The sequence below is a fragment of the Bactrocera dorsalis genome, chromosome 4, assembly GCF_023373825.1.
Source record: "Bactrocera dorsalis isolate Fly_Bdor chromosome 4, ASM2337382v1, whole genome shotgun sequence".
Classification (NCBI taxonomy): Eukaryota; Metazoa; Arthropoda; class Insecta; order Diptera; family Tephritidae; genus Bactrocera; species Bactrocera dorsalis.
In genome coordinates this window covers 12,506,635-12,522,204 of record NC_064306.1, presented here as the reverse complement: position 1 = coordinate 12,522,204, position 15,570 = coordinate 12,506,635, and the positions used below count along the sequence as shown (strand labels likewise).

Sequence of the window (15,570 nt, the reverse complement as noted above, 5' to 3'; positions counted from 1 at the left end):
TACTTATGTATCCTGTTTTTCAGTACAGTACTAAACTATGATTTTGCTTACAGCGAAGCACAGAAGTCCCACTTTGGAAGACATCAAGGCGATTTTGCCAGAGAACACGGTGATCAGAAATCTGCGTTCAGTAAATACAGGAAAAGGTAAACAAACATAATGGTAGAAATATTGAAAGACTATGCAGGGTAAGCAGGTCCGATTAGGAGAAAAAAATTTTATTGAAAGAAAGGTTTTAGCGGGCTAGACCTTTGGTTGTGAAATATAGCCTAAATCACAGTCCTTGGCAGGACTTTAATGCGAGTATGTTTCGTTTAGCTAGACTTGATTGATCTGGCGATTTTATGACTATGATTCATGGTATCAAATCAAATCAAATAAAATCAAAAACGCTCAGACAAATTACGTGTTCAACAGTTTCACTATAGTACTACTTATAAGTATGCTTTCTAATACCGTGACCAATAGACCTTAACGGGGTCAAATCGCACGACGGAGGCGGCCAGTTGACTGAGCCATTTCACGTTCCCCTAACTTGGTTTTCAATAAAAAGATTGTAACATTTGCTGTGAGGCTTGTGGTGTCGTCTTGTTGGAACCACATGTGGCCCAAGTCCATATCATCCAATTCGAACCAAAAGTGTTCGGTTATCATTGAGCTGCAAGGATTCTCATTCGCAGTAACGTGCCGTTCTTGATCATCACGGAAGAAGTACGACCCAATGACGCCGCCGGCCCATAAACCGCACCAAACCATAATTTTTTCGTGGTGCAATGGTAACTCATGGAGTATGTGTAGATTGCTGCCTGACCAATAACGCATATTTTTCTTATTGACGAAGCCTAGTCCTATTCTGAATCTCGATTCGAAAATGTATTATATTCGACATTCGGGACTTTTCGATGAAAATTTGGATTATTTTCAAATTGTTACTCAGCTCAATTCATGAACACACGACGGTTCTGGAAGTCAAACGGTTTCAGTTCTTGCGTAAATGAGATCTTGTAAAGATGTAGGCCACGATCTTTTCGCAAAATTCGCCAAAACGACGTCGAGAGATGCCCAACAATTGAGAACGACGTATGAGAGACTGATATGGGTCTTCTTCAATTAATGCGCTAGCAGCAGCAATATTCTCGACACTACGGGCATTATGATGACCATAAATTGGATGTAGCGCTCTCAAAGTTGAGGCACTGACTCCGAATTTCGGTAGTAAATTTTAATAATTACGACTCGTTGTTGAATCGTATTCTCTTCTATGACAAAATGGCAAACGAGAGATGAAGAGAAATGTCAAAAGAGCGGGAAAAAATAAGTCGTCGTTTGCTGTCTACCCCGTTATATGGAGCACGAGTTAGGGCTGCAACGACAGATATCTCTGAGTAATTATAAACTAGCGTCATAGAACTTTAAAAGCACGGCTTTATTTTGAAGAACTAAATTGGGTTAATCAAAGAATGTTATATTAAAATACTTAAAAAAAATACTTACTTAAAAAAGCTGATATCGAAGCCAATACTTGCTAAGCTCTATGATACTCCATATAACTTATTGCCTATAAATGTGATCTGATCACCAAATTCATATATATCTAAACTACACCTATTTTTTACTCTTTTATTAACTTTCTCTTCTACAAAGGCTTACAGAACTTGGATCCTGATGAAACCCTTTGTGATGTTCGAGTAGTGGTGCTGTAATGGAAGGTCTACTTATAAGCATATGGAAGAACAACGGATACCTGTTGCTTAACTGAGCCAAAGCCAAGCTGTAATGTATTTTTTGTATGGGAAAAATAAAAATCTATCACTCTTGATATAATTTGTAATACTCGAGCATGTTTACTCTATATTTTTAGAAATATATATCAATATAAAAAAGCGAAGACAGAAAGCTGTTATTTATTACTTTAATGTTAACGAAAGCTCTGGGTAGTTTCACAACTGTTGAATTAGGTTCTCAAATATATAGATTTACATAAATGTTGTCCAACTATCATGAAACCTAATTTGACCATCCATACCACTTGGCAATTGTTTCCCAAATCCATACAAGATTTTGATCGTTCAGTTTGTTTCGACAAAGAAGTTTTTTGGGGAGAAAGAAAAGTGTGCACACTTTCAGAAAAATCTCAAAAACCGAGGAATTAGTTTGCCCATAAACATACGGACTTAGACGAACAGAGACTTTAATAAAAAACTTTGTGCCAAACTTAATAAAGGGTTCAGGGTAAATATATTTAAGGAAACAACATGGAGGAGAGGTTTAGAGATATTATCAACATCTCTCAAGACAAATTCCGTCGCCTTATCGCGCTCTATATACTGCACTGCAGTCCCAGGAAGCACTTGTCCAACATGGGCATAGCCTCTTGCGCAAACTGTCGCTGTCACATCATTTCAGTCTCGCACCGCAAGCTTTTGGAATTATTCAGAGTGCTACACCTTTGTGACCAAATGTGATATAGAAGAGGGCAAATAGACCTTAGGTAGCAGTGCGAAACCTCCTATATTTTGGGTCTATCTATCTGAATTAAGAAAGTTCATTGTTTAATGACTTTTATTGAAACTCAGGTTTTGAAATCGGTAATGAGATGGTTCCTAATAGTTAGACGGACCCCGTTCTCGAATGAGCAAATAAATCTTCTGAGATTATGCCTTAGTTCAGATTTTTCTGTTGGTGCTTATACCGTCAAAGCAAATTAAAATGTTTCCAAATATTCAAAAAATTCGGTTTGAACCCGCAAAATATAGGCCTGTAGGTCCATTCGTCGCTTTAGATGGCAAAGGAGCGTGAAAATTTATAGAGAGTTTTTATAAATGAACTCTAAACCTATAGTTTTTAAGGATCTTGAAGGAGTAGCAGTTGGTTAAGGTACGAAAAAGAAAGAGCCTACTTATGAGCTGGCAAGACACTTGGACTTCCTAGAACTTATGGAAGAAAATTGATGAATAGTATACTTTCATTAAACCCACCTTGTTATAACTTATAAAGGGAAAATTGAAGCTTAAGATGGTAAATTAACTGTCGGCCATATTTCAGGTGTCGGAAAGGTTGATATGGCCGTTGATAAAGCTTAGTCTTAAAATTAAGTAGCAAAAAAATCACTTGTGTTGGGGTTTGTCGTTCAGTTTTTAGAAAAATTTTAAGGAAGTAGATCAATTTTGAAAACATAAACATATGTAAGGCAACACTAAGTTTTGTAGTTGACTTCATAAAGACTCTTAGGCTGGTCGTTTATAATTTGGCAGTCTGTTGTCAATCGACAGCAATGTCATACAAACATTAATCTTGGGAAAGCTATGCTGCAGAACCATGTGAGGCTCTCGGCGGCCTGAATATCACATATGAAAATATGAACGGAGTTTTGAAAATCGTTGAAAATCGGAACGTTTTTGAAAATCGATTTTATTCATAAGTATTTATTCTTTATAATTTTATTAGAAATTATACTAGATGTAAAATTAATATAAAAAATCATTTTAAAGTAACCACTTCTGTTCATCGCACCTGCAAGGGATCTATGACAAGAACCAATAGCATAAAAAAATTACTAAAAAATTAAACTATACTATACTATATAATAACATTAAGTAAGTAAGCTAAGTGTTGAAGAAAATACCCACATCGGTTATCTAGCGGTTACCAGTTGTTGTGTTGGTGGGAACGTTAGTCTTGGTACACAAAGCATACGCGTAGCGCCACTTGGTAATCCAGCAGTGTTGTCTTGCACTTGGAAGCAATCAAAGAATAAGAAGGGGAAGGGGAAAGGATAGACTGGGTAGAACCACGGATATGGATTCAACATGGGCATGGGCAAGAAAGGTATTGGCGCCGGGGTCGGTGCGGGGGTCGGTGTAGGTAGTGTCGTCGTTTCCGTGGGTTCATTAGTGGTCTGCGTCGCACAAGGTGCACTCGTTGATGAAGTTGATGGCGCACACGGAACACTCGTTGACAGAGTTGATGTTACTGGTGGCAAAGTCGAAGGCACTGTTGCAGTAGTCGAAAGCGTTGTTAATATTGTCGAAGTAGCCGTAGTTGGTTGCGTTGTCGCTTCAGTTGTTGTAGACGACGTAATTAGGGTGGACAATATAGTTGTAGGTCCAGTTGTAGGGAGTGTTGGTACGGTAGAAGTTTCTGTGGTTGATGTTAGTGTTGATGATGATGTGGAAGATTCAGTGGTTGGAGTGGTAGAGGTTTCAGTGGTTGGTGTGGTAGAAGTTTCTGTTGTTGGTAATGTGGAAGTTTCACTTGTTGAATCTGAACTGGTTGGTGTGGTGGTAGATTCAGTTGTTGGTGTTAGTGTTGATGGTGATGTGGAAGATTCAGTGGATGGAGTGGTGGAAGTTTCCGTTGTTGATGACGTGGAAACTTCACTTGTTGGTTGTGAGCTGGTTGATGTGGTGGAAGTCGATGAAGATGGTGGAAAATCTGATGCTGGTAGTGCAGCAGTTTGAGTAGTAGGTGCGTTTGTTGTTGGTGTTATTGTTGAAGGTGTAGTCGAAGAATCAGTAATTGATGTTATGGTTGATGGTGATGTGATAGATTGAGTGGTTGGGGTGGTAGAAGTTTCTGTTGTTGGTGATGCAGAAATTTGACTTGTTGATTCTGAACTGTTTGGTGTGGTGGAAGTTTCAGTTGTTGGTGTTAGTGTTGATGGTGCAGTGGAAGAGTCAGTGGTTGGGGTGGTAGAAGTTTCCGTTGTTGGTGATGTGGAAGTTTCACTTGTTGATTCTGAACTGGTTGATGTGGTAGAAGTTTCCGTTGTTGGTGTTAGTGTTGATGGTGCAGTGGAAGAGTCACTGGTTGATGTGGTAGAAGTTTCCGTTGTTGGTGATGTGGAAGTTTCACTTGTTGATTCTGAACTGTTTGGTGTGGTGGAAGTTTCAGTTGTTGGTGTTAGTGTTGATGGTGCAGTAGAGGAGTCAGTGGTTGGGGTGGTAGAAGTTTCCGTTGTTGGTGATGTGGAAGTTTCACTTGTTGATTCTGAACTGTTTGGTGTGGTGGAAGTTTCAGTTGTTGGTGTTAGTGTTGATGGTGACGTGGAAGAGTCAGCGGTTGGGGTGGTAGAAGTTTCCGCTGTTGGTGATGTGGAAGTTTCACTTGTTGATTCTGAACTGTTTGGTGTGGTGGAAGTTTCAGTTGTTGGTGTTAGTGTTGATGGTGATGTGGAAGATTCAGTGGTTGGAGTGGTAGAGGTTTCAGTTGTTGGTGATGTGGAAGTTTCACTTGTTGATTCTGAACTGGTTGGTGTGGTGGAAGTTTCAGTTGTTGGTGTTAGTGTTGATGGTGGAAGTTTCAGTTGTTGGTGTTAGTGTTGATGGTGCAGTGGAAGAGTCAGCGGTTGGGGTGGTAGAAGTTTCCGCTGTTGGTGATGTGGAAGTTTCACTTGTTGATTCTGAACTGTTTGGTGTGGTGGAAGTTTCAGTTGTTGGTGTTAGTGTTGATGGTGCAGTAGAGGAGTCAGTGGTTGGGGTGGTAGAAGTTTCCGTTGTTGGTGATGTGGAAGTTTCACTTGTTGAGTCTGAACTGGTTGATGTGGTAGAAGTTTCCGTTGTTGGTGTTAGTGTTGATGGTGACGTGGAAGATTCAGTGGTTGGAGCGGTAGAAGTTTCCGTTGTTGGTAATGTGGAAGTTTCAATTGTTGATTCTGAACTTGTTGGTGTGGTGGAAGTTTCAGTTGTTGGTGTTAGTGTTGATGGTGACGTGGAAGATTCAGTGGTTGGAGTGGTAGAGGTTTCAGTTGTTGGTGATGTGGAAGTTTCACTTGTTGATTCTGAACTGGTTGGTGTGGTGGATGTTTCAGTTGTTGGTGTTAGTGTTGATGGTGATGTGGAAGATTCAGTGGTTGGAGTGGTAGAGGTTTCAGTTGTTGGTGATGTGGAAGTTTCACTTGTTGATTCTGAACTGGTTGGTGTGGTGGATGTTTCAGTTGTTGGTGTTAGTGTTGATGGTGATGTGGACGATTCAGTGGTTGGAGCGGTAGAAGATTCCGTTGTTGGTGATGTGGAAGTTTCACTTGTTGATTCTGAACTGGTTGGTGTGGTGGAAGTTTCAGTTGTTGGTGTTAGTGTTGATGGTGATGTGGACGATTCAGTGGTTGGAGTGGTAGAGGTTTCAGTTGTTGGTGATGTGGAAGTTTCACTTGTTGATTCTGAACTGGTTGGTGTGGTGGAAGTTTCAGTTGTTGGTGTTAGTGTTGATGGTGATGTGGAAGATTCAGTGGTTGGAGTGGTAGAGGTTTCAGTTGTTGGTGATGTGGAAGTTTCACTTGTTGATTCTGAACTGGTTGGTGTGGTGGAAGTTTCAGTTGTTGGTGTTAGTGTTGACGGTGAAGTGGAAGACTCAGTGGTTGGAGCGGTAGAAGATTCCGTTGTTGGTGATGTGGAAGTTTCACTTGTTGATTCTGAACTGGTTGGTGTGGTGGAAGTTTCAGTTGTTGGTGTTAGTGTTGATGGTGATGTGGAAGATTCAGTGGTTGGAGTGGTAGAAGTGTCGGTTGTTGGTGATGTGGAAGTTTCACTTGTTGATTCTGAACTGGTTGGTGTGGTGGAAGTTTCAGTTGTTGGTGTTATGGTTGATGGTGATGTGATAGATTGAGTGGTTGGGGTGGTAGAAGTTTCCGTTGTTGGTGATGTGGAAGTTTCACTTGTTGATTCTGAACTGGTTGGTGTGGTGGAAGTTTCAGTTGTTGGTGTTAGTGTTGATGGTGATGTGGAAGATTCAGTGGTTGGAGTGGTAGAGGTTTCAGTTGTTGGTGATGTGGAAGTTTCACTTGTTGATTCTGAACTGGTTGGTGTGGTGGAAGTTTCAGTTGTTGGTGTTAGTGTTGATGGTGAAGTGGAAGATTCAGTGGTTGGAGCGGTAGAATTTTCGGTTGTTGGTGATGTGGAAGTTTCACTTGTTGATTCTGAACTGGTTGGTGTGGTGGAAGTTTCAGTTGTTGGTGTTAGTGTTGATGGTGAAGTGGAAGATTCAGTGGTTGGAGCGGTAGAAGTTTCCGTTGTTGGTGATGTGGAAGTTTCACTTGTTGATTCTGAACTGGTTGGTGTGGTGGAAGTTTCAGTTGTTGGTGTTAGTGTTGATGGTGAAGTGGAAGATTCAGTGGTTGGAGCGGTAGAAGTTTCCGTTGTTGGTGATGTGGAAGTTTCACTTGTTGATTCTGAACTGTTTGGTGTGGTGGATGTTTCAGTTGTTGGTGTTAGTGTTGATGGTGATGTGGAAGATTCAGTGGTTGGAGTGGTAGAGGTTTCAGTTGTTGGTGATGTGGAAGTTTCACTTGTTGATTCTGAACTGGTTGGTGTGGTGGAAGTTTCAGTTGTTGGTGTTAGTGTTGATGGTGAAGTGGAAGATTCAGTGGTTGGAGCGGTAGAATTTTCCGTTGTTGGTGATGTGGAAGTTTCACTTGTTGATTCTGAACTGGTTGGTGTGGTGGATGTTTCAGTTGTTGGTGTTAGTGTTGATGGTGATGTGGAAGATTCAGTGGTTGGAGCGGTAGAAGTTTCCGTTGTTGATGATGTGGAAGTTTCACTTGTTGATTCTGAACTGGTTGGTGTGGTGGAAGTTTCAGTTGTTGGTGTTAGTGTTGATGGTGATGTGGAAGATTCAGTGGTTGGAGTGGTAGAAGTGTCGGTTGTTGGTGATGTGATGTCTTCGGTAGTTGATTGTGAACTGGTTGTTGTGGTGGAAGTTTCAGTTGTTGGTGTTAGTGTTGATGGTGATGTGGAAGATTCAGTGGTTGGAGTGGTAGAGGTTTCAGTTGCTGGTGATGTGGAAGTTTCACTTGTTGATTCTGAACTGGTTGGTGTGGTGGAAGTTTCAGTTGTTGGTGTTAGTGTTGATGGTGACGTGGAAGATTCAGTGGTTGGAGCGGTAGAAGTTTCCGTTGTTGGTAATGTGGAAGTTTCAATTGTTGATTCTGAACTTGTTGGTGTGGTGGAAGTTTCAGTTGTTGGTGTTAGTGTTGATGGTGATGTGGAAGATTCAGTGGTTGGAGTGGTAGAGGTTTCAGTTGTTGGTGATGTGGAAGTTTCACTTGTTGATTCTGAACTGGTTGGTGTGGTGGAAGTTTCAGTTGTTGGTGTTAGTGTTGACGGTGAAGTGGAAGACTCAGTGGTTGGAGCGGTAGAAGATTCCGTTGTTGGTGATGTGGAAGTTTCACTTGTTGATTCTGAACTGGTTGGTGTGGTGGAAGTTTCAGTTGTTGGTGTTAGTGTTGATGGTGACGTGGAAGATTCAGTGGTTGGAGCGGTAGAAGATTCCGTTGTTGGTGATGTGGAAGTTTCACTTGTTGATTCTGAACTGGTTGGTGTGGTGGAAGTTTCAGTTGTTGGTGTTAGTGTTGATGGTGACGTGGAAGATTCAGAGGTTGGAGCGGTAGAGGTTTCTGTTGTTGGTGATGTGGAAGATTCACTTGTTGATTCTGAACTGGTTGGTGTGGTGGATGTTTCAGTTGTTGGTGTTAGTGTTGATGGTGATGTGGAAGATTCAGTGGTTGGAGTGGTAGAGGTTTCAGTTGTTGGTGATGTGGGATCTTCGCTAGTTGATTGCGAACTGGTTGGTGTGGTGGATGTTTCAGTTGTTGATGTTAGTGTTGATGGTGATGTGGAAGATTCAGTGGTTGGAGCGGTAGAAGCTTCCGTTGTTGGTGATGTGGAAGTTTCACTTGTTGATTCTGAACTTGTTGGTGTGGTGGAAGTTTCAGTTGTTGGTGTTAGTGTTGACGGTGAAGTGGAAGACTCAGTGGTTGGAGCGGTAGAAGATTCCGTTGTTGGTGATGTGGAAGTTTCACTTGTTGATTCTGAACTGGTTGGTGTGGTGGAAGTTTCAGTTGTTGGTGTTAGTGTTGATGGTGACGTGGAAGATTCAGAGGTTGGAGCGGTAGAGGTTTCTGTTGTTGGTGATGTGGGATCTTCGCTAGTTGATTGCGAACTGGTTGGTGTGGTGGCTGTTTCAGTTGTTGTTGTTAGTGTTGATGATGATGTGGAAGATTCAGTGGTTGGAGTGGTAGAGGTTTCAGTTGTTGGTGATGTGGAAGTTTCACTTGTTGATTCTGAACTGGTTGGTGTGGTGGAAGTTTCAGTTGTTGGTGTTAGTGTTGATGGTGACGTGGAAGATTCAGAGGTTGGAGCGGTAGAGGTTTCTGTTGTTGGTGATGTGGAAGATTCACTTGTTGATTCTGAACTGGTTGGTGTGGTGGATGTTTCAGTTGTTGGTGTTAGTGTTGATGGTGATGTGGAAGATTCAGTGGTTGGAGTGGTAGAGGTTTCAGTTGTTGGTGATGTGGGATCTTCGCTAGTTGATTGCGAACTGGTTGGTGTGGTGGAAGTTTCAGTTGTTGGTGTTAGTGTTGATGGTGACGTGGAAGATTCAGAGGTTGGAGCGGTAGAGGTTTCTGTTGTTGGTGATGTGGGATCTTCGCTAGTTGATTGCGAACTGGTTGGTGTGGTGGAAGTTTCAGTTGTTGGTGTTAGTGTTGATGGTGATGTGGAAGATTCAGTGGTTGGAGTGGTAGAGGTTTCAGTTGCTGGTGATGTGGAAGTTTCACTTGTTGATTCTGAACTGGTTGGTGTGGTGGAAGTTTCAGTTGTTGGTGTTAGTGTTGATGGTGACGTGGAAGATTCAGTGGTTGGAGCGGTAGAGGTTTCTGTTGTTGGTGATGTGGGGTCTTCGCTAGTTGATTGTGAACTGGTTGGTGTGGTGGAACTTTCAGTTGTTGGTGTTAGTGTTGATGGTGATGTGATAGATTCAGTGGTTGGGGTGGTAGAAATTTCTGTTGTTGGTGATGTGGGATCTTCGCTAGTTGATTGCGAACTGGTTGGTGTGGTGGATGTTTCAGTTGTTGGTGTTAGTGTTGATGGTGATGTGTAAGATTCAGTGGTTGGGGTGGTAGAAATTTCTGTTGTTGGTGATGTGGGATCTTCGCTAGTTGATTGCGAACTGGTTGGTGTGGTGGATGTTTCAGTTGTTGGTGTTAGTGTTGATGGTGATGTGGAAGATTCAGTAGTGGGAGTGGTAGAGGTTTCAGTTGTTGGTGATGTGGGATCTTCGCTAGTTGATTGCGAACTGGTTGGTGTGGTGGATGTTTCAGTTATTGGTGTTAGTGGTGATGGTGATGTGGAAGATTCAGTGGTTGGAGTGGTTGAGGTTTCTGTTGTTGGTGATGTGGAAGTTTCACTTGTTGATTCTGAACTGGTTGGTGTGGTGGATGTTTCAGTTGTTGATGTTAGTTTTGATGGTGATGTGGAAGATTCAGTGGTAGGGGTTGTGGAGGTTTCTGTTGTTGGTGATGTGGGATCTTCGCTAGTTGATTGTGAACTGGTTGGTGTGGTTGAAGATTCAGTTGTTGGTGTTAGTGTTGATGGTGATGTGGAAGACTCAGTGGTAGGGGTTGTGGAGGTTTCTGTTGTTGGTGATGTGGGATCTTCGCTAGTTGTTTGCGAACTGGTTGGTGTGGTGGATGTTTCAGTTGTTGATGTTAGTTTTGATGGTGATGTGGAAGATTCAGTGGTAGGGGTTGTGGAGGTTTCTGTTGTTGGTGATGTGGGATCTTCGCTAGTTGTTTGCGAACTGGTTGGTGTGGTGGATGTTTCAGTTGTTGGTGTTAGTGTTGATGGTGATGTGGAAGATTCAGTGGTTGGAGTGGTAGAGGTTTCAGTTGTTGGTGATGTGGGATCTTCGCTAGTTGATTGCGAACTGGTTGGTGTGGTGGATGTTTCAGTTGTTGGTGTTAGTGTTGATGGTGATGTGGAAGACTCAGTGGTAGGGGTTGTGGAGGTTTCTGTTGTTGGTGATGTGGGATCTTCGCTAGTTGTTTGCGAACTGGTTGGTGTGGTGGAAGATTCAGTTGTTGGTGTTAGTGTTGATGGTGATGTGGAAGACTCAGTGGTAGGGGTTGTGGAGGTTTCTGTTGTTGGTGATGTGGGATCTTCGCTAGTTGATTGTGAACTGGTTGGTGTGGTTGAAGATTCAGTTGTTGGTGTTAGTGTTGATGGTGATGTGGAAGATTCAGTGGTTGGAGTGGTAGAGGTTTCAGTTGTTGGTGATGTGGGATCTTCGCTAGTTGATTGCGAACTGGTTGGTGTGGTGGATGTTTCAGTTGTTGGTGTTAGTGTTGATGGTGATGTGGAAGATTCAGTGGTTGGGGTGGTAGAAGTTTCTGTTGTTGGTGATGAGGGATCTTCGCTAGTTGATTGCGAACTGGTTGGTGTGGTGGATGTTTCAGTTGTTGGTGTTAGTGTTGATGGTGAAGTGGAAGATTCAGTGGTTGAAGTGGTAGAGGTTTCTGTTGTTGGTGATGTGGGATCTTCGCTAGTTGATTGTGAACTGGTTGGTGTGGTTGAAGATTCAGTTGTTGGTGTTAGTGTTGATGGTGAAGTGGAAGATTCAGTGGTTGAAGTGGTAGAGGTTTCTGTTGTTGGTGATGTGGGATCTTCGCTAGTTGATTGCGAACTGGTTGGTGTGGTGGATGTTTCAGTTGTTGGTGTTAGTGTTGATGGTGATGTGGAAGACTCAGTGGTAGGGGTTGTGGAGGTTTCTGTTGTTGGTGATGTGGGATCTTCGCTAGTTGTTTGCGAACTGGTTGGTGTGGTGGAAGATTCAGTTGTTGGTGTTAGTGTTGATGGTGATGTGGAAGACTCAGTGGTAGGGGTTGTGGAGGTTTCTGTTGTTGGTGATGTGGGATCTTCGCTAGTTGATTGCGAACTGGTTGGTGTGGTGGATGTTTCAGTTGTTGGTGTTAATGTTGATGGTGATGTGGAAGATTCAGTGGTTGGGGTGGTAGAAGTTTCTGTTGTTGGTGATGTGGGATCTTCGCTAGTTGATTGCGAACTGGTTGGTGTGGTGGATGTTTCAGTTGTTGGTGTTAGTGTTGATGGTGAAGTGGAAGATTCAGTGGTTGAAGTGGTAGAGGTTTCTGTTGTTGGTGATGTGGGATCTTCGCTAGTTGTTTGCGAACTGGTTGGTGTGGTGGAAGATTCAGTTGTTGGTGTTAGTGTTGATGGTGATGTGGAAGATTCAGTGGTTGGAGTGGTAGAAGTTTCTGTTGATGGTGATGTGAGATCTTCGCTAGTTGATTCTGAACTGGTTGGTGTGGTGGAACTTTCAGTTGTTGGTGTTAGTGTTGATGGTGATGTGGAAGATTCAGTGGTTGGGGTGGTAGAAATTTCTGTTGTTGGTGATATGGGATCTTCGCTAGTGGATTGCGAACTGGTTGGTGTGGTGGATGTTTCAGTTGTTGGTGTTAGTGTTGATGATGATGTGGAAGATTCAGTGGTTGGGGTTGTAGAGGTTTCTGTTGTTGGTGATGTGGGATCTTCGCTAGTTGATTGCGAACTGGTTGGTGTGGTGGATGTTTCAGTTGTTGGTCTTAGTGTTGATGGTGATGTGGAAGATTCAGTGGTTGGTGTGGTAGAAGTTTCTGTTGTTGGTGATGTGGGATCTTCGCTAGTTGATTGTGAACTGGTTGGTGTGGTGGATGTTTCAGTTGTTGGTGTTAGTGTTGATGATGATGTGGAAGATTCAGTGGTTGGAGTGGTAGAGGTTTCAGTTGTTGGTGATGTGGGATCTTCGCTAGTTGTTTGCGAACTGGTTGGTGTGGTGGAAGATTCCGTAGTTGGTGTTAGTGTTGATGGTGAAGTGGAAGACTCAGTGGTTGGAGCGGTTGAAGTTTCTGTTGTTGGTGACGTGGAAACTTCACTTGGTGGTTGTGAAGTAGTAGGTGTGGTGGAAGTTTCAATTGCTGGTGTTGATGGCGTTGGTGTCGTTTCAGTTGTTGATTGCGAAGTGGTAGATATTGGTGAAAGTGATGAGGTTTGCGTTGTGGTTGCTGGTGATAGTGTGGTCGTAGCTTCAGTTAAAGCAGCTGTAGTTGTTTGCAAGGTCGATATTAACGTTGAAATAGCGCTGGGGTCTATTGGTGTCGTTAATAGTGTTGTCAATGTCGCTTGCGTTTGTGTAGGCTCCGGTGGGCATGGCAAGGTGCCATTAACTGAATAATTAAAAAATATTATAAGGTTCATCAACTGTGTTATCAATTTTTTACATACATCCTTTTATTACGTCTCCTAGGACGCCGAGTATATCGCCTAGTATAAGATTCAGGCAGACACTTACGAGATGATCAGTGTTTGTGGAGTTTGAACTGGTTTCCCCTATAGCGTGCAAATTGTAATCAATATATTATACACTTGCTTAATATCATATCTTGTAATGTTGCTTACCATCACCAACCAAATCGGCTACAACCTCCAGATCCAATAAACCTGAACTTTGGGTAGTGTCACCTGAAATATTGGTTTGAGAAATTAAACTCTTAACTTTTTGACTATACTCGTAAAATATTACTCACCAGTTTGACCGCCAAGAAGACCACCCAGTAAATTGCGTAAGGTGCGTATAAGGTTACCTAGTACACCTGGCTCGCTAGTATTTGAATCTGTGGTGGCTGCTCTAAGAAGTTTTAAGCATACGCTTAGTACCGGTTTCTCGTCGTCATCATAGTAATCGTAATCAGTTGATGCTTGCTCACTATTTGTGTTATTTGTTGCTGTCAAATTAAATATACGGTATTATTCAATGAGGGTTTCCTTTGATTTTGAGGTGTATCACTTACTGGCTTGTGCGCCGCCTAAATTATTGACTACATCCCCTAAGATTCCCAGCAGATTTTGCAAGAGCCTCGTTTGACTAACTGATTGCAGAATACTCGTCTGATTATTGCCGGAATTTTGTGTTGTGCTGTTAGTTTGTCCGACAACGCTTGGCGCTAAGATCGCAATGATAAATGCGACCAAGAGCCACGTGATGGCCCGGCCCATTTTTGTTTCAGCTGTTGTAAGAAGTGAAGTCTGGTTAGTGTTAAGTAAATAAAATTCTAAATGCCTTAAAGTTAATATAGGAAACTAAGGCACAATTTTGCCTCAAAGCCCCAAAATTCAATCCCTAGATGCAAAATCTATAGAATTTAAATCCTAAAAGTTAGGAAAGGATTCTATACGAAAGACCTAATGATGACTTGGTGTTGGGTCATGTTTTGAAAGCGTGGTCGTAAGCCGGCAATGCAATAAAGAAAAGCGAATGAAAAGTGGAGACTCCAGTGTTGTATCGGCCAAGGTTTTTTTAAAAGCGTCAATGCAAAAATTCATGTTTTCGGTATCTGTTTTTGGGTATTTTGAAACCGGCGATTTGAAGTCTAACCCTTAACCCGTAGGGATAGAAAATCTAGTTCTTGTTATGGCTTTTTCTGTATAAAACTCCAATGGCAACTGGCTGGTATAAAAGGGTTTCCTTGGCATTCGAAGCTTAAAAAACTTCCAATATTTCTATGACTTTTAGTTTCGTGTTCTTATATATTCTGTGGAAGCTTCTAGAGATCATGTTTGGCATAAGGTATCTTACTCAAACGTAATTCCTAAGTTTTTAGAAGGTGTGCCAATGCTATCGCTCTTGACCTTCCCTCTGTCTGTATGAAACACATTGACCAAGTATATTGGTAAATTCCAGTGTCCTGGTAGGTACTTTTGAGCGGCTGAGATCCCTATTTAAATATATAGATTTAAGGACTTTAATCTATGTCTACAGATAGTTGAAAACCGGCACTTTACACAAGAGGCTAGTTACTAACAGCTAGATCGCACCCTTGACATTCGATTCTTGGGCGGAATCAAACTTCTAGAGCCGAAAAGTTCAGAATGTTGGTAAAGCCCTTCGATAATAATTGTTTGTCGCGAGGAAGTGGTTTTGATTGCTACAAATTATTCAAAAGGAGTCGAGCTACGACCAGGACGGCCATCAACATCGAGTCATGAACAAAACGTCAACAAAATATCAGAGGTTAGTGAAAACCATTTCGAAAAGTCATTTGTATCTAAGAAAAGTGATACCATGCTTGGTTCCAAATTAAATTTTTCGAAAAACAGCGTCACGTTAACGTCTTTGAAACAATGCTTTCCGACTAGAAGGATATCATGAAACGTATTATTACTGGCAATGTGTATTGGACTCCGGAAACAGAAGATCCATCAGTGTAATTTCAAAAATCAATGCTATGTTGCCAGTTTTCTTCGCTTATCGAGGTGTATTGCACTCTGAATTCCTTCCGACCAGCCAAACTGTCAACAAGGAATCCGTCGCATATTGCATAGATTCTTATTACTTCTGGGTATTCAGCAAACTTAAACGACCGCTTCGGGGAAACCGTTTTGAATCACTTGAACACATTAAACATGAATCGCTATGGGTATTGAAGGCTATTCCGGAAATTGACTTTAACAACTGCTTGGAGGTTTGGAAAAAACGTTGACACAAGTGTATTGTGGCCAAGGGACATTATTTTGAAGAAGACGGATTAGATTTTGAAGAATAAATTAAGAATTTTTGAAGTTATGAAAAAATTCTTACTATTTTTTCATTATAATATCCTTTTGCACTCAAACATACCTTGTTTTAATTTACAGCCTTTACTGAGTATCCTTCGAACCAGGTCCACACGTAGCACCAAACGTTGTTACGTGCCTGTAAATTGAAACATAAATAATAATATTATTTTTTTGTATTAATTTTTGTAAG

General features: G+C 41.8%; 1 protein-coding gene across 1 annotated transcript; it reads right to left on the bottom strand.

Annotated features, from left to right (window-relative positions):
• Positions 1-3,514: 3,514 nt before the first annotated feature.
• LOC105223406 (mucin-2) lies at positions 3,515-13,820 on the bottom strand. The gene is made up of 6 exons (XM_049454878.1): positions 13,616-13,820; positions 13,352-13,549; positions 13,224-13,286; positions 13,050-13,154; positions 5,393-12,991; positions 3,515-5,241 (listed from the first exon to the last, which is right to left on the bottom strand). Exons 1-6 carry the CDS (start codon positions 13,818-13,820, stop codon positions 3,635-3,637), a joined length of 9,777 nt encoding a protein of 3,258 aa, XP_049310835.1. The 3' UTR covers positions 3,515-3,634.
• Between the last annotated feature and the right edge of the window lie 1,750 nt (positions 13,821-15,570).